The sequence below is a fragment of the Lontra canadensis genome, unplaced genomic scaffold (assembly GCF_010015895.1).
Source record: "Lontra canadensis isolate GAN:19392208 unplaced genomic scaffold, GSC_riverotter_1.0 scaffold83, whole genome shotgun sequence".
In the NCBI taxonomy this organism is placed as follows: Eukaryota; Metazoa; Chordata; class Mammalia; order Carnivora; family Mustelidae; genus Lontra; species Lontra canadensis.
In genome coordinates this window covers 9,071,519-9,095,401 of record NW_022631077.1, presented here as the reverse complement: position 1 = coordinate 9,095,401, position 23,883 = coordinate 9,071,519, and the positions used below count along the sequence as shown (strand labels likewise).

The following is a 23,883-nucleotide window of genomic DNA, read 5'->3' as shown; positions in this document are numbered from 1 at the left end:
TGGACGACTGCCTTCGGTTCAGGTCATGATCCCAGAGTCCCGGGATCGAGTCCTGCATCGGGCTCCCAGCTCTATGGGGAGTCTGCTTCTCCCTCTGACCTTCTCCTTGCTCATGCTCTCTCTCACTGTCTCTCTCTCAAATAAATAAAATCTTAAAAAAAAAAAAAAGTCAACTAGTGAAGGGCCCCTGGATGACTCACTTGGTTAAGCTTCTGACTCTTGATTTCTGCTCAAGTCATGATCTCAAGGTCATAAGATCAAGCAACCCCCCCACTTGGACTGTACAGTGTGGAGTCTGAGTGTGGAGCCTGCTTGGGATTCTCTCTCTCTCTCTCTCTCTTCCTCTGCCCCTCCCCACCCCCCCCTTCACGTGCATGCGCACTCCTTCTCTATCAAAGAAGAAAAAAGAAGTCATCAATTACTGAGAATAAATAAAACATCATGAACATTCATTATTATTTACAGAGTTAGGCTTCAAATCACTGAGCCACACTACCAAATTTATAAAACATAACATTATATTTGAATTTCATTATTCTTAACAGTCATTTTAGAGCTAAAAATAACCAAAAAATGAACACCGAACAGAGTTTGGTATCACATGCTAGCTATTATATTCTGATGTTCCGGAATATCAAAGAGGAGCTGAAAAAATTTAAGTTTAATAGTTATTTTTAGAATTATTCCAGGTACTTAACCTTCAGACACCTCAGACACCAGAGACCACTATACCATACAAAGTCCAATCACACTAGTTCCTGACAGGTCCTTCTTTTAAGTTCCTCAAAGAGTAACTTCTATCTTGCCTTAGAAGCTCTGCACATATTCTCTTCCCCCAATTCCATCCCTCTCCCCACCTGAGCAAACTGGCTCTTTCTAATCTTTACCTGTCATTCCTCCAGATGGGCCTTCCCAGACAGACTCCCATTATTATCCTCCCCCATGCTATACTACTTTTTCCTTCATAAAATGAGTACAAATTGTAATTATATGCTTATCAGAATATTTAATTATCACTCTCACAAATCGTATCCCAAAAAGGGCAGAGATCACATAGTTTTGGTCCATCACTTAATCAAAAGCCCCTAGAAGAACATGAAGATTTCAAGTTTATTTGGTAAATAAAGATGGGCTGTGACAAGAAGCTATTTTACTTCCAGATTTCATCATGGTATGTGAACTTCAGTAAGAATTTCACTCATTACCTGTTTGGTCACAGAAAATGCCCTCCACCATGAATTCCAACAACTCCTCCTAGCAATCTCAGAAAACAGGCTGGGTAGGGCAGGGTTTCCACAAGGAAAAAGGGTAGCCTAGGTTAAATTCCCCAGAGGTCTGCCAATTACAAAGCTGGAAGTCAAACTTTTACACCCCACTGCCAAGTGGCCCACCCCACTTTTTCTGGTAATATTCAAGATCACTTTTTTTCTCCTTAAGTTTTTCAAGTATAGTACATAACACCCCAATAAGCTGCTGCTGTTTCCATTTTTTCTTTAACTCATACAATTTAAAATTTATAAAAATGCATCCCCAAAGTGATTCTGTGATTACTTTTACTTTAATAATGGTCACTGGATAATTATGTTACTGCTTTAAGGAAAACTTTTGCAAAATACTAAAATATAATCTGTGCCTGAAGTCTTTAGCCTCAGAGCTGGATAAGAGCTCCTTAAGAGGTAAAAAGAAACAAATATATGAATTTCAGATTTAGTGAGCTCTGAGCGGGACCTGTATTTTTTAAAAGCTGTGTTTTCAGTTTCACAAGGAAGGTGGGCATATAAAAACTACCTGGCAAGATGAGGCCTGAGCACATATATTTTATTTTTTAAAGTTCCTGGCAATTTAAATATGCATGAAGTGTTGAGAACCACAGTAAATTAAAACCTCTGCACCCCATTCCTCCCAATCTCCCAGAGCTCACTGCTTTTGCAAGTTCCTCCATGATCTGAGGATCATGAGGATTTTCTTTTGGTTTCATGAAACTGGAATAAGTACTAGGAGAAAAACGAACCTACTCTCTCTGTCTTAATCTGGGTTTCTACGTCCAAGGGGCCATAATATTCAAATATGAAAAATGCTTATGGCCAGAAGTAATTGTGACTCAAGCTTGAAATGTATGTATTTAAAAGATGTTAAAGGGCCAAGGAAAGTTTATTTTTCTTCAATTAAAGTAAACCTGAAGGGTCTATCATTATCAAAATAGAAAGATTCTGCACAGCAAAGGAAAAAATAAAACTAAAAGGCAACCTACTGAATGGGAGAAAATATTTGCAAATCACATATTCGATAAAGGGTTAATATCCAGAATATATAAAGAATTGATAAACTCAAAACCCAAAAAACAAATAATCTAATTAAAAATGGGAAGACATGGACAGATAGTTCTCCAAAGAAGCCATGCAAATAGCCAACAGACACAGGCTAAGATGCTCAATATCACTTATCATCAAGGAACTGCAAATCAAAACTATAATGAGATATCACCTCACACCCATGTGAATGGCTAAAATCAACAACACAAGAAGCAACAAGTGATGGTAAGGATGTGGAGAAAAGTGAACCCTAATGCACTATTGGTGGGAATGTAAACTAATGCAGCCACTCTGGAAAATAGTATGGAGGTTCTTTAAAAACTTAAAAAATAGAACTTATAATCCAGAAATCACATTACTGGGTACTTACCCAGAAAAAATACAAAATCACTAATGCAACAGCATACATGCACCCTGATGTTTTTATAGCAGCATTATTTACAATAGACAAATTATGGAAGTAGCCTAGATGGCTATCAACAGATGAATGGGTAAGGAAAATCACACACACACACAGGAATATTACTCAACTGTAAAAAAAGAATGAAATCTTGGCATTTGCAAAGACATGCATGGAGCTAGAGAGTACAATGCTAAGTGAAATAAGTCAGTCAAAGAAAGAGAAATACCGTATGATCTCACTCACGTGGGATTTAGGAAACAAAACAAATGAGCAAAAGGGGAAAAAAAGACACAAACCAAGAGACAGAGTCTTAACTACAGAAAACAAACTGATAAGTACCAGAGAGGAGGTGGGAGGGGGCATGGGGGAAGTAGGTGATGGGGATTCAAGAGTATACCTACCATAATGAGCACTGAGTATTGTACAGAATTTCTGAATCACTATACTGTATGCCTGAAACTAATATAACACTGTATGTTAACTACACTGGAATTAAAATAAAAAATTTAATTAAAAAAAAAAGTAAATATGAAGGGTCTAGAGATCCCATTTTGAGTGTAAAGTAGCCAACTCATTCCCAGCACTCACAAAATGAAGTATGGGAAAAAGCTATGGGGTTATAGACAAGTCTTTTTAAATAACCCAGCAAAGAACCACTAAGTGCTTTTACATGCATTTTTACACTTACTACCTTATTCTATTCCTACCCCAATATTCACTGGGTCCATTAACTGGATGAAGGTGTAAATAAATGTTTTGGTCTGTGTTCTAGTTTCTTTTTTTTTCCCCCCAAGATTTTATTTATTTATTTGACAGACAGAGATCACAAGTAGGCAGAGAGGCAGGCGGCGGGGGGCAGACTCCCCGCTGAGCAGAGAGCCCGATGTGGGACTCGATCCCAGGACCTTGAGATCATGACCTGAGCCGAAGGCAAAGGCTTTAATCCACTGAGCCACCCAGGCACCCTGTGTTCTAGTTTCTGATTCTATAAATCCAATTTGTAAAATCAGGGAGCTGAATTACTTGCATAGCAATGTTGCTATTCAACTAAGGCAGCAATAACAGCAACAAAATCCCTTCTACTGTACACTAATTATGTACTGGTTATTATATTCAGGGCCTTACATGGATTATTTTGTCTAAGCCTCACAACAGTAAGTAATAGGCCCACCTTTCCTATCATTATTTATCTGCAGACACATAGATCAGCTGATGACAGTGAAAAGATTGTGTGTGATCTAGAAGGAACCATACTGAAGCTTAAGAATTCAGAGGTGGGATGCCTGAGTGGCTCAATGGATTAAGCCTCTACCTCCGGCTCAGGTCATGATATCAGGGTCCTGGGATGGAGCCTCGCATTGAGTTCTCTGCTCAGCAGAGAGCCTGCTTCCCCTCTCGCTCTCTGCCTGCCTCTCTGCCTACTTGGGATCTCTGTCAAATAAATAAATAAAATCTTTATAGGAATTCAGAGATAGGGGCGCCTGGGTGGCTCAGTGGGTTAAAGCCTCTGCCTTCGGCTCAGGTCATGATCCCAGGGTCCTGGGATCAAGCCCTGCATCGGGCACTCTGCTCCTCGGGGAGCCTGCTTCCTCCTCTCTCTCTCTGCCTGCCTGACTACTTGTGATTCTGTCTAATAAATAAATAAAATCTTTAAAAAAAAAAAAAAGAATTCAGAGGTAAAACTGTTCTGAGGGTGAAAGAGTCAATGTGTTGCCTATGAGTGTGGGCAGTAGAAAAGAAATGGCAAGAAAAGTCAAAAGGAATATAGGAAGTAAATATAAAATGCCAAGTTTCAGATAAATCTTCAAAAAGACTGAAGTTACCCAGAACACTAGAGGGACTGGTCATGACTATCTAACTCCTGCTTCTGAAATGACTCACGAATGCCCTATTTGCAAGTTTAAGCTATTTTGATTTTTGTCTCCTGAATATGGCCCCATAATGGTATCTACTCTCTGGGTCCAACTGTGGTTCCCCAGTTCCAGACTTTCTATACAATTTACTCATGCTGGACTCCTAGATAGTCCAAACAAATTCCATATCAATCAAATCCTTAAATGAACCAGAAAAATAGCAAAAACACATTTTCAACTTTATTACTCTAAATTGCATGTCTTTAAAAATTCCACATTTCTTACTTTACTGATAGATGTATTTAAAATATAACAAAGATACAAACTTAAAATATGTAGCAGATAAAACATTCATTTTAATATGATCTCAGGGATGCCTGGGTGGCTCAGTGGGTTGGGCATCCATATTCAGCTCAGGTCATGATCCCAGAGTCCTGGGATCAAGTCTCAGTTGGGCTCCCTACTCAGCAGGGAGCCTGCTTCTCCCTCTGCCTCCTGATCCCACTGCTTGTGCACGTGCGCTCTCTGGCAAATAAATAAATAAAATATCTTTTAAAATACTGATCTTGGGGCGCCTGAGTGGCTCAGTGGGTTAAAGCCTCTACCTTCGGCTCAGGTCATGATCCCAGGGTCCTGGGACTGAGCCCCGAATTGGGCTCTCTGCTCAGAGGGGAGCCTGCTTCCCTTCCTCTCTGCCTACTTGTGATTTCTGGAAAACAAACAAACAAACAAACAAATAAATAAAATTTTTAAAATACTGATCTTGAATTTGAAAAGAGTCAGTAGGGGCGCCTGGGAGGCTCAGAGGGTTAAGCGTCTGCCTTCGGCTCAGGTCATGATCTCAGGGTCCTGGGATCAAGCCCCACATCGGGCGCTCTGCTCAGTGGGGAGCCTGCTTCCCCCTCTGTCTACTTGTGATCTCTCTCTGTCAAATAAATAAATAAAATTTTAAAAGAGAAAGAAAGAAAGACAAGACTCAGTATACTGTAAAACCAACTGGAAATAAAACTCTCACTATAAACAAATGTCTTCTACCTTTCACTACATTCTCAAGTAGGTCACCAATCTTTCTCTTACATTATCCCTCTCTCCTATGTTTATCCATCTTTATTCAAATGCAGCTCCTGCACTAAACCTAATAGGCTTAATTCTGCTCATACCATTTTAAGTGACTAGTAACACAGAGAAAAAGATCTCTTGGAGAGATCCAAGAAAATGTACTTGGCTCTAGTATTTCAGCTCACTGTCAAGGCAGATTTGGGTTTTTACTAAAAAATGTTTACTAAAAAATTCTAGATTACCTTCTATATATATATACCATATATATATATATATAGTCCTTCTATATATCTCTAGCTACATGAACACAAAGACCATGCTTAAGTTCTCCTGCAACTAGGTTAAGTAGATACATTAACAGATAAAAAGAAAATTTTAATGGAACTGAGCAATCCAAAAAAAGTTAATAAGCCCTAGTTAACAACCGTAGTTTATTTTGAAGGAAGCTAGCAAATGCAGCAATCAGCATTTTGTGTCTAATTGAGTTGAATTCTCAGAAATTGTGCTTGGGAGTTACCACCACAGATTTCTTCATTTTCATTATTTTTTCAAAAGCCTATAGTTTGATAAAAATATTATTTCTTGGAAAATTCCAATCTGTCACTTTCTAGACTGATGTACAAAGGTTTTGCCAGTCAATTTGCAAGCAGGATTATGAGCACAATAATGAACAATCTCGTTAGTCAACCTGAACAAATGCTAATTTCTACTGCTTACTTAGGAACAGATTTTTACCTCCATCTACCAGGAGAATTGATTTATGAGTAAATCAGTAATATCAAATAAACTTTCAGGGGCACTTCTGAGCTTCTGAATTATGAATTAAATATATCTTCCACATTTCATATGCTAATCTATTATTTAAAATTGGTATAGCTATCTGAAGTTTACATTCTTAAATGGTGAACTGAAATATTCTGCAGTATTACTGTTGTAGAGAATTAGTGAAAAACAAGAACATGTCTAACACTATTACAACAATAAGGAACAAAGCCCAATCCAGAAAATAACAATTTATCTCCAAGCAAAGAACAGAGTTGCTCCCTATCTGGTGCTATAAGAGAATTCTAAGACCTGTACATTTAAAAGTATTCCCAAATTAGGGTTTCACTATCCTCTCATTCAGACAACAATTACTTCTTTGTCTTGACACTGTCCTTTCTAAAAGCAATGGTTCCTACAATTAATGCTAAGCTTTAAACCAAGCACGGAGAAAGCAACTTACAAGGAATCCACAGAGATATCGAAAAATAAACTAGTAGGAGAACAGAATGGCTATCCAAGGGAGAAGGTATGATAAAGAAAACAATGGTAGTATCTGAAGCTTCTTAAGTAACATAAGGCCATGTTTGAGGTCACCTGGGAATTAACAACTCCTTGGCTTATTATATGCTTTTATAAAGATGTATTCTACGTATTCTTAAGAAGGATTAAGTGTCTTAAGAACTTTAAAAGCTTGAATAATCACTTCACAGAAGAAGTAAAATTAGAAAGACTTTACTATGATTTTATTGTCTTTTACTGACAGTAGCATCAACAGAGGGAAAGGTTCAAAATTACTTTTAAAATTGTCTTGCCTAGGGCGCCTGAGTGGCTCAGTGGGTTAAGCCTCTGCCTTCAGCTCAGGTCATGATCTCAGGGTCCTGGGATTGAGCCCCACATCGGGCTCTCTGCTTGGCAGGGAGCCTGCTTTCCCCCCTCTCTCTCTGCCTGCCTCTCTGTCTACTTGTGATCTCTGTCTGTCAAATAAATAAATAAAATCTTTAAAAAAAAAAAATTGTCTTGCCTATTTGTATTTCTAATGCACATATTAATATGAAATTTCAAAATATATAGAGTACCTGAAACTGAACTCTTGGGCACTGGATCAGAGATAAGTTAGTACCAATTTTCCTTACGATACTTCGAGATGAACCATATGGCTTCCCAGACCAAAGTACCTGAGGAAGTAGGAAAAACCAAAAGTTTAATTACAAGAGTTATAAAGGTTTGTAGTTCGTACTACAAAACACTGGACAATTAATTGCACACATGTTGACACTTTAATTAAGGGATCAGAATGCTCTACGTGTTACGGGAAATGAGCTAATATTTCTCAATTAGAAGTTAAAGGATATATATAGCTGGTTATGATTAACACAAAGTTTAATGTAAGGCATTATATAAAAAACACAGAAGAATAACTAGTAATTGTAAAATAATACATCTGAAGTAAAAAACTGCATTTTCATTAGGTTTTCATTTTATTCTGTAAAGGAAAACGATTTCTCTCTCCTCTGCTATATTTTTAGTTTTAGAACTTTATATACACACAAATTTTTTTAAACTGTGAGCTACTTTTGTTATAATGGACTTTTCAAAACAAACCCAAATCAGTACAAAGTTCAGATTCTGAAGTTGTACCATTCAGGGTACTTTGCTTTTGTTTGCTACACAAGAATGTCTGGTCAAGGTTAAGTGTAGGCCAAATATCCAGTTGCACTGCATCTTTTTGTGAGGCCTTGTCGCAAGGTAAAGGTATCTTTTCCTAATTTATACAAAGGCTAAATGAGCTTGTGGTGACCCTAACTAGCAAAATTCCTCAGATGAAATCATAATACATAGAGGACGTTATGCTATGCTTTATGCAAAAACAAACTCCCAAAGCAAAACGCAAACCAAAAAAAAAAAAAAAAGAAAGAAAAAACACACACACACATGTAGAATGTTAAATCATTATAAAGTACCTTGAAACTTCTCCCCAAGTACATGATTTTTCCTTAAAGAGAAAAACTATCCATCTGTTTTGAGTGCTACACTTGAAAGCCTGGACAGAAAGGCAGAGAGGTGGTATGCTATTAAAAGCAATTTAAAAAGAAAAGAGTAAGAATGATATGACCACTTAATTCATTAAATTTTACATTCAATTATATTCTAAAACTAAATAAGTAATACCAAATCAGCGGCATGAATTCTGAGCAATAGAAATTGACCCTTTTTAGTCATGCCATGGCCGTTCTAATTTAAGGAATGGAACTACCGTAACATATGCAGTATAAACAAGGGATAAATGTTATTGTAAACAGCAGTGGCTCCAACAAATAATCCAAATTAGACTTTTAAACCATTCTAAAAGCATGCACAACTTGTAAAAGGGGCATAGAAGTAATCTGACTTCTTAGATTTTCGCAACTCAACCCACTTAGATATAACAGTAGGGCTCAAAGTGAAGTTCATGGGGATGTGTATATAATAGCTCTGGTATATGCCTCAGCTTTTACCTAACAAATCATCAGTATGTTCAAAGTTTCACTGACTATTACCCACGAGAGTCCAGAAAGTATTATACCCTACGCTGGCTACTATAACCAATAAAAACTGAACTCTTGCTTAGGAAATATAAATTAAAAAGATGGTACAGAGTGGGAAATAGGACACTAGAAAGAAGACATCGATTTTGAAATATGAATATTAAACAAAGAATGTTAAGAGGCAAAGTTACTGTGAAGATTAGAGAATTACCTGTAATTGAGGAATGCAAATCATTCACACCAATGATGGATCAAACGACTAATAATAATAACACATGAGGACCGAGAAGAAAAACACAGGACTTGACAAAAATGGGAAGCATCACAGTTTTACAAATTCAACATAAGAGGCCAAGGACAAAATAAGAATATGGGCAAGTAATTCTAAGACAGTATTTAAGCAAACTCTACCTTATACATGTTCATAGGTCTTAATCTTTTAAAAAGAAACCCACAGGGCAATAGCACCTATACCATCCCTTCTCTTCCTGAATCTTGTATTTAGTCACAAGTCAAAATTCTCCTATGATGTAGGTGTAGTGGAACACTATGCATCACAATGTGACAATTACAGAATCTAAAGTGAATCTCCCATCCCTTCAGTATGCAAAGATCTTAACTGGAGATGAAGAGGGCAAGAAACTCACAATGAAAAATTTGGAAAGGATTTGCCAAGGTCAGGAACTAATGTTTCTGCCAACTTTTAGCATTCCTTGCTATGCATGCTTCAGGGCTAAGTTTCAACTATTATCTTCCCATCTGCTTAATATCAGAAGGAAAAGAGTACCAGGTGACTTCTATAAGAAAAGGTGGCCAAAGATTCAGCTTTTACTTTTAAGGACTAAGTAGACTATTTAGGCTTCTTATACAAAATTCTAAAGGAAGTAAAAACAGGTTGCTTTATGTGATTTTTTTCAAAGTATATACAGCAGACTAACACTGTTTTTCTGTTATTTATGAATTGAATAGCACTTAGCACCAAGAAATATGAAGAAGGGTCTATCTAAGCTTATGATCAGAATATTTAGAAAGAAGAGTCATAACCTTTACTTGACTTTAGGAAAAAGTGACGGTAAAGAGCTGCTAACTTCCAGGAACCCTAAAACTCGGTCCTACTTCATTTTTTCTACTCAGCCATCATGGAGTGGGAGAAATTGTAAATGGCTGTGAAGAAATAATGAACAGATGGTACTGAAAAGTCACCATCTGTGCACTGGGAGACTGTAAGGCCCAAGTGTATCTCCTTCCCTAACTGGTGGCTGAACTGTTGTCTTGTCGGTATACAGGAGAAGGGAAGACTTCCTCTCAAGATAAACTGTCATTAATATTTTTTCAGATGTTAGAGAGAAGGGAGAAAACTAGCACTGCTAACCAAATGGATTTCATTAAGAAATAAGAATTCAATTCCACTAGAAAATAATTAAGTAGCTATTATTATTAAACAGAAAAACTCTGCTTTGCTTTATGACTACTGACAAATAATCTAATAATGAATGTGTGCATGTGTGTTTGCATGTCTGTGTCTAGTAATGACAGTCCCTAACATTTAGAAACAGTGTTTGAAAGTGATGACAGCAAGGAGGAGGATGACAACAAGAAAGCAATTTGTTCTTTTTTAACATTGTGAAATGCTATTGTAGAAGTGTTGAAGTGTGAGCCTGGAATCTGAAGCTATCATCTGTCTCATCGTGATGACTGTACTCAAGTTTCATGTGGTAATTCATCTGTTATAGACCAGTTTAATCTAAATTACTACTTCAGAGGTACCATTTAGCAGGAAAAAGTATAAATTCAATTCTAAATAAATATATTTTTCTCAAGATTAGCTACTTCATATTAATGCAAGGGTCTTTATTCTGGGGTCAAGTCCCTGAAATTATATGCAAAATTGTGTGTTTATGTGGTATTTTTTTAGAATAAAGTCCAAATCATTAATCAAAATTTCAAGGAGTCTAAGACACAACAAAATACAAATCCTTAACTCCAAGGGAGCCAGGGGAAAATTCGAAGTGTGTGTTGGGGAAAGAGGCTAGAGACAGGAAGATGAAACTATAACAATTTAAAATCCCCAATTAAAGAAAACACTTTCCACAGTTCTCTTCTTCCTTACTCTAAACTCTTAGCCACATTGACATTCTTCCTCCAAAGCACAAAAGGAAAACAAAGTTACAATTCTTAAGTATTACTGGAAATATATTACTAATACTAATTAGGTATTTGCTCTGACTGTGGTATACCTGTAAAACAAAGTATCGTTTTACTGAACATACATAATTTAGACAAAAGAACTGGATATAGTAAATCAATCAGTGACTGCCATTACAGTGCTGATGTGTACAGTAAAATACAAAGAGCTAATAAACAGTTGTTCTAATGGCAAAAACAAAACTCTAATCTCAAAGCTGCACATTTTCTTTTTAAGCAGATAAAACATGTAAAGGATGAAGGCAGTTCCTACCTGGAATATTTTCAAACATAGTATTAAGTTCATTATCAAACAATGGGAAAATATGTATTTACTACTGAAAGGGAGCAAAGAAGTTTTATTTTCAGATGTCCAAAAGTAAAATCTTGGTAGACTATACCTTCTTACACTTGGGCAGCATGTTAAGAGATCTTAGAAACTAAACAATTCCGAAGTATCAAACTGCTTTATGTTAAAAGAAAACTTATTTCTATATAGATTTTCAGTTAACGGATTAAAGTTGATGATTTATATGAGGGTGCCTGGGTGGCTCAGTTGGGTAAGCGTCTGTCTTTGGCCCCGATCATGATCTCAGGGTCCTGGGATCGAGTCCCATATCGGGCTCCCTGCTCAGTGGGGAGCCTGCTTTTCCCTCTCCCTCTGCCTGCTGCTCCCCTGCTTATGCTCTGTCAAATATATAAAACCTTTGAAAAGGAAAAAAAAATGATTATGTTACATTAAAAAAAAAAAAAACAGTCTTTTCAGTTGCTAGGGCCTTAATTGTGAATACTCTACAATATAGGGAGTAAGTTGATGCTGTTACCTGGTTTGTTTTTTTTTTGTTTTTTTTTTGGGGGGGAGGGGGATGAAAAAAGGCATGAATGAACATGATGAACATGGATGAAAGGCAAAATGAACAAAGCTAAATTAAATGAACAAGCTAAATAAACTGTGTTATCTGTTTCTGAAACAAACTTCTGCACTTCGGTCTCAATCAGCATTAGTCACATTCGCCTGACTTGGGGCCAGGGTTGGGGGGAATGACAGAGCAAAACCATAGAAAATTAACCATTATTGAATGTATCTATACTACATACAAGCCACTGTACTAGGTGTCATTTAATCCACAGTCATTTAATCCACACGCTAACCCTGCAGTAGTTCTTATCTATAATTTGTACATGCAGAAAGTAACTGGCAGAGACCAATTTCAGACCCAGAGTTGTTTGAATCCAGGATCTATGATCTTTTCACCAAATTATACTTCTTTTTCAATTATTTTATTTTTTTAAAGTAATCTCTATGCCCAATGTGGGGCTCAAATTCAGGATCCTGAAATCAAGAGTTGCATGCTTTTCTGGCTTAGCCAGCCAGGTACCCCTCTCTTAAATTTTATTTCTTACTAAAATTGGAAAGAAGAAGAACTGTAAATTGTAAAGCTTTACATTGGGGGAATTTTAAATTACAAGAGCTTCCCATTTTTCTGGAAGCAAGTGAAATTTTTCACTGTCAGTACTAAAATGTTAATCTACTCTCTGTAACCAAATGATGGTAAACAAATGAGAAAGGTGGTATAAGATGCATTAAGTGAAGTTCAAAACAGGAAAATGTAACTGAAAAAGATGAAAATACTATTAAATTCAGAAACCGTTTTCCTATTGCTTATCCTCAAGCTAATAATATCAAAATTATGCAGCTACTAAAAAAGGTAATTTTATTTGGTTCTTTGCTTTTTATCTCCAAAGAAAATAGATGTAATGGGTGGGGGGGGGGTTTGAGAGATTCAAAGTTTGACTTTCTCTTAACAAGACATAAAAAGACACAAAATAAAAACAAGAGTACAAGTAGTACGTTAAAAAGTATACCCATTATTAAAAAAATACATATATGTATACATATACACACACATATACACCCATATTCATATTATGTAACCTGACTGTATCTTTAATAAAACAGAATTCCACATTATTAATGCAAAATATTGAGTGTGAAAATGAAAAACAAATTATTTGTAAGACATGCCTGGCACAACTACTGGTCTAGTAACTTCACACTGGATCTTAAAAAAAGATATAAGATCAAATAAGATCAAGATCAGAACATCTTTCACACAGATTATACTCATTTTTTCTTCACATACATAGTCGTTGTATTATCAGAAGACATGACTTACCTTTTACCTTAAAAGTTGTGTGATAATGTTATAACGGGATTCAGTAAGTCTACAACATTCAGAGTTGTCAAGTGGTAGTCTCATTTTATCCAATGATTTCTATGTTATCTCTTTTCTCACTATTAACGAATGCACTGCTTTTAACAGTTACATGAATACTGGTACATTTTCAATTTAACTCAAAATGTTACTCCCGTACTTAGGATACTAGGTAAAGATTCACTTCTATGACTTAAATAAACATATTGAATTTAAAATGTTGGTCATATATAAATTCATTTCACGTTCTCAGAAAAAATTCTCAAAACATATATATGTCTGGATTTAAAAAATTAATTAGGAGCACTCACCGATTGCATGCTTCCTCCAACCTGTTGAAAAACCATCCTAATTAGGCGCTTAATCCAGCCAAGCATTTAGATGGCAAAGTGTCTCCAAATTTGCATTTCAAGTATTTCAGGCATACATAGCAGCACATGGTCCAATAAGCACACTAAAATTTTAAAATGCAAACACTAAAATGAAATAATTGTTATTTAGAATATTTACAGTCTGCAACATGTCTCACAAAGTCTAGTCTAAAACATTTTAAAACTTTTGTGTGTACTTAAAACAATTTTGCCTGTGATCAGTTTTGAATAAACAGTACAATATTTTTTTAACTATTTTTTTCCAACCAGGGTTTTTTATTTGGAAGCAATAAACACCCACTGTGGCTAATTTAAGTCGAAAATGTTTCTATGAAAAGATATTTAGTAGGTAACAATCTTAAAAGAACCTGACACAACATTCTGCCAGTTCCCACTTTTCTGCTGGCTCCTAAGTTGCGATCTATACTGGTGGCATTTGCTTGGCCAAATCTACCTGTCTATAGTTACGAGCAGATTCTGCCTCCCACCAAAAATCATAAAGGAATCCCAGATATATGGTACAGGAATTCAGATGCTAGAAGGTCCTTCCACAGTATTGGCACTATAACCCCTGCCTCTCATCTCCTTCCCCATCAATATGTACTACAAATCTGACAGAATTAAATTGTTAACTCATCATACAGCATAACCCAGTTTACTGAAAGTGTTGGTCTCCAATGAAACAAGGAGTTTGAACAAAATCATGTCAATGTGCTGCTTCCTCATCAACGCAGTCTTGATTAAAAACAGAAAATGCTAAAAACAAAAACAAACAAAAAACCAGAAACTGCTGAACAGAATCAGTCTACTTAGTAGTATATTTGATTTACATTCTGATGCAAGCTCATCCCGTTAAGGACCAGAAACAAAGACTCTATTGTCTACACTTTAAGAACTTCATAAACTGGGGGACGGGGAGATAAAGGGCACTACAAACACACCAGACACTGGCTGAAACATGAACTGAAAAGAACCAAGTCTTAATGACAAATCAAAGTTTGTAACAACTCTAAGCACTGGCAGTAATATCTAATTTATTGGTAACTGTGAAATGGTCATGACTAGAACTTTGGTGAGACAGATATATTTTAGTGTTACCAATATCTACTATTGCTTTTAAACATGTATACTGAGAGTTAATGGGAAGAAAAATAGCAAAAGGTCCAAAAATAAATAAGGTCAAAGCTGGAAATGATGGACAAATAACTAGTCAGGGGAAAAAAAGGATGGTTTTACATAGGATTTGAAAACCTATCCCTTTTTTTTTTTTTTTAAATGTGGTGTAACTTATACAGAAAAGTATATCAATTTTATGTGTCTAGCTAGATGAATTTTATATATGTATAGACGTGGGTAACCACCACCCAAATCAAGACACATAACATTTCCCAAACCCCGAAAGTTCCCTATTGAACTACTATTCTAATGTTACGAGCACTTAATAGTTTTGCCCACTGTATATACTCCTTTTTGTGTTTGGCTTATTTCACTTAACAATGTCTGAGATTAAACCACACTGTTTGTAAATCATAGTTCTCTATCACTGCTGTGTAGTAGTAGTGGTAGTTCACTGTATTACTATACCACAATTTACTTACCCAATTTACTGTTCATGAACATTAGGTTGTTTCCATCTTTTATTTATTACAAACAAAGTTGCTAAAATAATTCTTGTACACAGCATAGTAAGGTACACATAACAACTCACTTCCCTTGAGTATACGCCCAGGAGTAAAACTGCTAGATTACACGATATACATACAGACAGTTCCCAACTTACCACCGGTTCGACTTAGAATTTTTTTACTTTACAACAGTGTGAAAGCAAATACACATTCAGTAGAAACCATAGTTCAAATTTTGAATTTTGATCTTTTCCTGGGCTTTTGGTATGTGGTAGATACTCTCACATGATGCTGGGCAGCATCAGTGACTGCACGCCCAGTCAGCCACGTGATCACAAGGATGAACAACCTATAGACTTAAAACCATTCTGTTTGTCACTTTTAGAACAGAATATTACAGGAGACACTCAACACTTTACTATAAAATAGGCTTTGTGTTAGATGATTTTGCCCAACTGTAGGCTGATGGGTTCTGAGCATATTTAAGATAGGCTAGACTAAGATGTTCAGTAAATTAGGTGTATTAAATGAATTTTAGATTTTTGTATCTTCCATTTACAAAGGGTTTACTGGGACGTAACTCCATCATCAGCCAAGAAGATCTGTAAAGATGGATATATATTGCTACATCTTTAATAGAAACTAACACCTTTCTGAAGTTTTTGTACCAATTACACTCCTGAAAGCAGGTCACTGAGAGAGATCCAGTTAGTCTACAATCTCTGTTAATACTAGGTATTGTCTTTTAAATTTTAGCCATTCTAGTGAGTTCTTTACATGTTTGGGGGGCATTTGGGTGTCTTCTTTTCCAAAGTGTCTTTTGCTTATTTTTTAAATGGATAGTTTTTTTGGTTTTTCTTGTTTTTATTTTTTTTAATTATTTTTGACAGCAGGGCACCTGAGTGGCTCAGTGGGTTGGGCATCAGACTCTTTTTTTTTTTAAGATTTTATTTATTTATTTGAGAGAGAGAGAGAGAGAGAGACCATGAGAGGGAAGAGATCAGAAGCAGCAGCAGACTCCCCGGCCCAGCAGGGAGCCCGATGTGGGACTTGATCCCGGGACTCCAGGATCATGACATGAGCCGAAAGCAGTTGCCCAAACAACTGAGCCACCCAGGTGCCTCGGGCGTCAGACTCTTGATTTTGGCTCAGGTCATGACCTCAGGGTCGTGAGTTCAAGCCCCATGTAGGGGTCCTTGCTGGTTGTGGAAACTGTTTAGGATTCCTCTCTCCCTCTGCCCTCCCCCACTCATGCTCACACTTTAAAAAAAAAAAAATTTATATTTGTATTTATATATATATATATATAAAAATATAAAATTATTTCTGCCGAGAAGAGATGTTTTGCAATCTGAGCTAACGATTAGACTATTAGAGAGCACAGCTTAGATAAAGGAGATGAAATCTAAGAGTGAATGACTAAGAAGCCAGGATAGAAACTTCAGGAAATACTTGAGGAACTAGCTGGAATAAAAGCCCCTAGGGAAAAAGATCAAAAGGTAGCAGAAAAATAAGAAGAGTTTTGTCATTAAAGGAAAAAAAAAGGAAATTTCAAGAAAGGAAATGGTTCTTGTTAAATAGAAAAATCCAGAAAAGAGGTTACATAGTCAGGTGATAGCCTCCTACTGCCAGCTCCTCCTCCAAGCTTCTCCAACAAGCTCTCTAAATTATTCCTTAAGAGTAAATGTCCCTTCCCTTCCTAAACTGAAACTGGGCTTCTCCTTTTACAATGCTGCCTCAAAGCCTTCTCAAAGGGTTCCTGCTTGCTTATTCTCTCACACTATCAGTGCTGTTCCAACCAGTAACTTCTCTAACCTCTTTAAAAAACTTTCTCAAAAGCAAAACTAAGGGACAAAAAAACAGACCAGTGGTCACCAGAGACTGAGGTGGAAGGGTTATTTAACAAAGGAGCACAAGGGAAGTTTGGGGAACATGGGTATTGTGGTGATGGTTTCATGACTACATTCATCAAAGAAATGTTTGCCAAACTGAGTGAATTTTGCTGTACACAAATTAATCCCTTATTAAAAAAAGAAAAAGAAATCCTTTCCTTTGGAAGCACAGCTCTGGGTTTACCTACTATCCTGTACTGCTTATAAGGGTTGACTCAAGAACATTCAAGTCATTCCCCATCATTTAGCTATGACTGTAGCAAAGTCATCTTCTCTATTCCAAGTATTTCCCTAATTTCCCTATTCCATGTTTTGGCCTCATTAGCACTAGTAAATCATAAATATCTTGTATTTACTAGTGTTGGGTAATTTTAATTTTCACAGAAATGATACATTCAACAGGATACTTTGTGTAAGTCCATTCATATAAAGATCCAAACTTACTTTTAGGTAAAATTAAAAGTAAGTTAATCATAGATTAGGGATTTTTTTCCCCCCAAGGTTTGTTTTGTTTTACTGTTGGAGATAGGGGTACTGACTGGTAGGAGGCCTGAAAAGGATTTCTGAGGGTGCTGGCAATACTCTATCTCTAACATAGAGAGATACTTAGGTGTGTTTGTTTATTCTATGAAACTATAGAAGAGTTAACAATACTCGCTCTATCTTTAGCTCTCCTTCTTGTTCACATCCACTTGCTCAATCACCTGTCTTATGGTTATGTATTCCTGGCTCCTTGGAGATTAATATACATACCTTAGAAATACCCTCCAAGGAGACTTGCTTTGGACTCCCACGAGTCTGTTAGAGATAAAAGTCTTTCCCTCTTCTGAAGCACAGATGGCGCCTCAAGGTTAGCTGTCAATGAAGTGCGCACAAGCCTTCTGATCTCACTACAATACCCTCCTGCGTGTACCCTCACTCTGTGACATCTAGACTAAGATATGGACTTTTCAGAGAAAAGCTGCACAGATGTCCAGACAGTCGTCAAACCGATCCTGTAAGTTACCCTGAATAAAACTCTGTATAAACTGTATGGAGTTGCCTCTGCGTTTTTCAATCCTAAGTGCCTTCTCAGGTGGAGGATACTATACAGTCCTTCCTTCCACCTTCCAACAGAAACTTATCAAAATGTACCCTTACATATTTTTTTTAAGATTTTAATTTATTTATTTGACAGAGCGAGAGGGATCACAAGTAGGCAAAGAGGCAGGCAGAGAGAGGGGGAAGCAGGCTCCCCAATGAGCAGAACGCCTGATGCAGGGCTCGATCCCAGGACCCTGAGATCATGACCTGAGCCGAAGGAAGAGGCTTAACCCACTGAGCCACCCAGGCGCCCTCTTATATATTTTTCTCAATGTAAGTTATGCTTCAAATAAAAGCTTTAAAAACGCGCATAGCCTTTGACCAAATAATGCAACTTTGAGGAATTTCTCTCACAGAAATAAAAGCATTATACATAAAAATACATGTATAAAGGTATTGTCTACAGTACTTTTTCTACTCACAAAATTGGGTCAACTTTAAATGTTTGTCAATAAAACTGTTAATTAAATTATAGTATACTCCTATTAGAAAATATTATGCATCTATTAAGTGAGAGTCCAGAGGGTAATTACACGTGTGGTGAACACAGCACAATGTATAAAGTTGTTGAATCATTTCATTGTATACCTGAAACTCATTAACATTGTGTCAACTATTTTCAAATTTTTAAAAAAGTGACAGTCTATGTAATGACTTGACAGCATATACATGATACAGGAAGAATATTTCAGAGATCACAAGCAGGCAGAGAGGCAGGCAGAGAGAGGGAGAGAGGAGGAAGCAGGCTCCCTGCAGAGCAGAGAGCCCGATGTGGGGCTCGATCCCAGAACCCTGGGATCATGACCTGAGCCGAAGGCAGAGGCTTTAACCCACTGGGCCACCCAGGCGCCCCCAGGAAGAATATGTTAATAATGATTTCACTTCTGTAAAAAAAACAAAAATCCTCAAGTTATTTAGAGAAAGACACACATTAAACTCTTAAAACTGGCCAGTGAGGGTAGGAGTGAACTTTTCTTTGTATAGTTTGTTTTTCATTTAAAAACAAAATCTAGAAGTTAAAAAAAACAAGTTAAAAAAAAACCAAGTAGGGCGCCTGGGTGGCTCAGTGGGTTAAAGCCTCTGCCTTCAGCTCAGGTCATGATCCCAGGGTCCTGGGATCGAGGCCCGCATCAGGCTCTCTGCTCAGCGGGGAGCCTGCATCCTCCTCTCTCTCTGCCTGCCTGTCTGCCTACTTGTGATCTCTCTCTCTGTCAAATAAATAAATAAAATCTTTAAAAAAAAACCAAGTATCTCACCTTCGAGCTTTCCCTCAAATACTCCTCTGTCCTACTTTGCCCATACTGAGCCCTTCAGTCTCTTCTCCCTGCAATTTTCATCAACCTAATAAATCCCTTCACTTTCTTCTACCCCATGCAGCCAAAGATCACTTGAACCACTCTTTGTCAGTATTTTCAACTCCCTTCTGTAAGCCAGGCCTTGATTAACTCAGCAGGCTACATGTCCTAGAATTGGGCTGTAGAAAAAGTACTAAGACTTACATTTTGATGTTGCTACAAATGTTCTACCTCTGTTCTCAAATGGGCTCTCACTCCTATCTAGCATCCTAGGAAAATATTTTCTTACTCTTGTCCCTCTTCCATTCTCCAAGAAGCTTTTTCAATCCTTCTCCACATTACCCAAATCTCTCGAACCCTTACCTCCATCATTTCTCAGTAGATGACCAAGCATAGTACTTCAAATAACAAAAAAGTAATCTAACAGGAACTCTGTCGACATCCTGCAACTTCACATGTCATACATTTAACCTATACACCTATTCTGTCCCCCATTTTCTCCTGTTCCTCCTCCTGAGTGCTCAGGATTACACTCCCTCCACTCACAGGTCTCATTATATCAGCTCCACACTGCATACATAAATTCTCTTTCTTGTCCCACATCAACTTCAATCACATGCCAACTTCTGGTTTCTCCCATCTGCTCTCAAACCAAAGAAATCCAGAACTCAACTCCCTAATTTTCTTCCTAAATCTGCTGCTCATGTGTTCCCTACCTCAGCAAATGGCACCCATATTGTCAAGTTATTCCTTCTTTCTTCCATTTTCTACAATCAGGATCTAGGTTTCCTCCTAAATATCAGATTCCATTTCCACTGCTACTCTACTCCAATCCATTACAGCTATTCTAAGTCTGTAATGTCGTAATCACCTTCCACAAATTTTGCTCTCCCTTTTCTAGCCATTCTCAGTACTGCAATAAGTCCTTTATGATCTGGTCTCTGTACTTTCCTATCCTCTCTTTCACACTCTTCTCTTTAATCCAGTCCTACAGATAATTCTAGAAATTCAACAGGCTCTCTGGACTTTTCTATAATCCATTATTCTACACCCCCTACAGTACCTCTATGTCAAGCTAGCTCCTATGCATTCTTTATTTAGCTTAGCCATTACCTTCTCCAAGAGGTTTTTCCTGATCAACGAGGATCAGGGCCCTCCTGTATACATTCTCCTAAATTGCACATTACAACAATGTACCTAAAGTGCTTAACTCCTCCACAGCACTCAGTCACCTTAAGAGCAAAACTCTTCTTATTCATCACAGTGACCCCAGCCCTTAGCACAGTGTATAGAATATAATAACAGTTGCTACGTTAATATTAGAATATTAAATGAAGGGCATCTAAGCCTTTTCAACACTATCTCAATTGTAAACAGATACCTAGAAGAATTTATTTATAACAAACTACAGAATTTCAGACAAACTATCATCCCATGAGGTCAAATAAACGACAAAATATGAAAATCATCTATCTGAAAGCATCAGAGAACTATCAAGACAAAGAAGTATAACCAGGCCAAGAGATGGTTCCTTGGAAAGAACAATAACAAAGACCGACCTCTAATGAGATTTACTGAGGAAAAAGAAAAGACACTTATAAGTGAATGAAATGGGGGACATCACTACAGATCACAGAGGCATTAAGAAAATAAGAGAAGGGGAGCGTCTGGCTGGCTCAGCCAGTCAAAGCACATGATTCTTGACCTTGGGGTTTTAAGTTCAAGCCCTATGTATAGAGATTACTTAAGTATAGAGATTACTTAAAAATAAAATCTTAGGGGTGCCTGGGTGGCTTAGTGGGTTGAGGCTCTGCCTTTGGCTCAGGTCATGATCTCAGAGTCCTGGGGTCGAGCCCCGCATCAGGCTCTCTGCTCAGCAGGGAGCCTGCTTCCCCTTCTCTCTCTGCCTGCCTCTTTGCCTACTTGTGATTTCTCTCTCTGTCAAATAAATAAATAAAAATAAATAAAATAAAATAAAATCTTAAAAAAAAAAGAAAATAATAAAAGGCTACAAAGCTACAGTGTAAGCAGTTACAATGGTAGTTACCCATGAATGGGGGCAGGTAATAATTGGAAGAGAGCATAAAGGAGCTTCCTAGAATTCAAACAACTTTCTATTTCTTACTGTGGGTGGTGATTACATGGATGTTTGGTTTGTCGTAACTTATTGGTTATATATCCAGGTTTCTTACATTTTTTTGTGTTATACTTCAAAATAAAAAAGGCTTAAAAAAGATAACTAAGAATCAGACTGCATTTTGTTTTCTAGGTTCTCTATGAATACATATATAATTTAACTTCAAGAATTTTATGATGATGGTATAAGCTTATCGTCTAACCTGCTTTGACACAGACTGTAAGAAATAGCAAACTGTTTTCGGGAGGGGAAACAGGTAGTTGACAGGGCAGAAGAGAAAATCAAGAGTGAATGAAAACAGACATACCCTGAAAACAAACTTACTCTTCCCTCCACAAATACTATGAAAATATACAATAGTCTATAGTGAGACCAATTAAAGTTTACAGCAATCAAATCAAAGATAACACAATACTGCTTTCAACAAATGCAGCATATGTTCTTGAGACAGTTATAATAAAAAATGGTTTATTAGCAGTAAATAGTTTCACAGTAACCCTCTTAGCAGTAATAACAAAGTTGTCATTAAATTTAAAATGCCAAAAACCGGGGTGCCTGGGTGGCTCAGGCAGTTAAGTGTCTGCCTTCTGCTCAGGTCATAATCCCAGGGTACAAGGATCAAGCCCCACATTGGACTCTCTTTTCAGCAGGGAGCCTGCTTCTCCCTCTTTGCCATTCCCCTACCCCCACCCCCCAGCTTGTACTCTGTCAAATAAAAATTAAAATTAAAAAATAAAATGCTAAAAGCTTTTAAAAGCTACAGCAGTACACTGGAGCTTATTTTTATAAGGTCTTTGGGAACTATTCAAGGAAATGGCCATTTAATTATCTTTACAATATGAAAGAATAGTATGACCATTTTATAGTGGCAGGGGGTGGCGGGAGTCTAAAAGGATTCACAGAACATTCTTATTCACTTGGCTAATTAATTAAAAAATAAGGTTTCCTGTTCTCAGAATACTAATAGATAAACCTATCAATGTATCCCAAATGACAATCCACATTCTAGTGCCAAACAGGGATGCAAAAGAAAAATAAGTACCACGAAATAAAAAACATAAACAAAAACCTATTTAAAGTCAGTCTTTTATTTTGAGAATATTCTTCATATGTTCTGGTGTAAAAGTACTTTTCTTTTAGGATATTGGGACAGTAGATGGATATTAAGCAATTTTTTAAAAATGTCCTTACTTGGCACAATGAAAAATTGTCAATCCTATGTCAACACCCTGCCCTACTTTCTGAAAATTAAAACTTAAAATTCAAATCTAGTGACCACTGGTATACTTCAGTCTGGTTGAGACTTTAAGAACACTTTACATTATAAGACAATAATATAGTATTTGACCCATGGGTACAATTTATTGGCAATTATTTAGAATTATTTATTAATTCTAAATAAATTATTTAGAACTAATATTCTATACTGTTCGTGCAAAATTAAGTACAGCACGTAGCAAAAAATCTAACACATAAGTCTCACTTTTTTCAGTTCACAAATGAATAAACCTCATGACCTACACTGCATCTCTTAACAACCAAAAAACCCTTATATTAAAAAGTCTAATAACACAAACTAAAAATGTGATGAAAATTCTTTCAAGTAAATGGGTTTTTACGTATGAAATTAAATGTCTTTTTTTTCTTTTAAAGACTGTATTTATTTATTTGACAGAGAGACACAGCGAGAGAAGAAACACAAGCAGGGGGAGTGTGAGGGAGAAGCAGGCTTCCGTGGAGCAGGGAGCCTGATGTGCGGCTCGATCCCAGGACCTCAGGATCATGACCTGAGCTGAAGGCAGATGCTCAACGACTGAGCCATCTAAGCACCCTGAAATTAAATTTCTGACAGACATTTTCTGTAACATTTTTAGATGTCCCCTTCTCTCTGAGTGATACACAAGAGGTTAGAGATAGTCTTGTATTTCCATTTGAACTAAAAGTGTATCATTTTCATGTGAGGATCTCTGAAATGTAACCCTACAATGAATGACATATTAAATATATTCTTCATGAAGTATTTTATTTTAATCATTCCCATGCAAATGAATTAAGTACTGTGGTATCAATATTAAAACAATCTTTTGAAAAGATGGTTCAAATATCTTAAGTGATCCTGAACATCAGTAGAAACACACACACATAATACTTGGAACTCAATAT

The 23,883-nt window shown here is 36.8% G+C and overlaps 1 protein-coding gene across 4 annotated transcripts in view; it reads right to left on the bottom strand.

Annotated features, from left to right (window-relative positions):
• Nucleotides 1-23,883, bottom strand: part of MTFR1 (mitochondrial fission regulator 1) — a 60,151-nt gene that overhangs the window by 23,129 nt on the left and 13,139 nt on the right. Inside the window, exons 2-4 of one of the 4 annotated variants that reach the window (XM_032882645.1) lie at nt 17,959-18,031; nt 13,629-13,771; nt 7,469-7,567 (exon numbers count right to left, since the gene is read on the bottom strand). In XM_032882645.1, the coding sequence (XP_032738536.1) occupies nt 7,469-7,567; nt 13,629-13,694 (165 nt within the window). In that variant the 5' untranslated portion in view covers nt 13,695-13,771; nt 17,959-18,031. Of the gene's footprint in view, nt 1-7,468; nt 7,568-8,353; nt 8,434-9,328; nt 9,402-13,628; nt 13,772-17,958; nt 18,032-23,883 lie in introns of those variants that run through there. The other 3 variants (XM_032882647.1, XM_032882644.1, XM_032882648.1) reach the window with 3 other exon arrangements.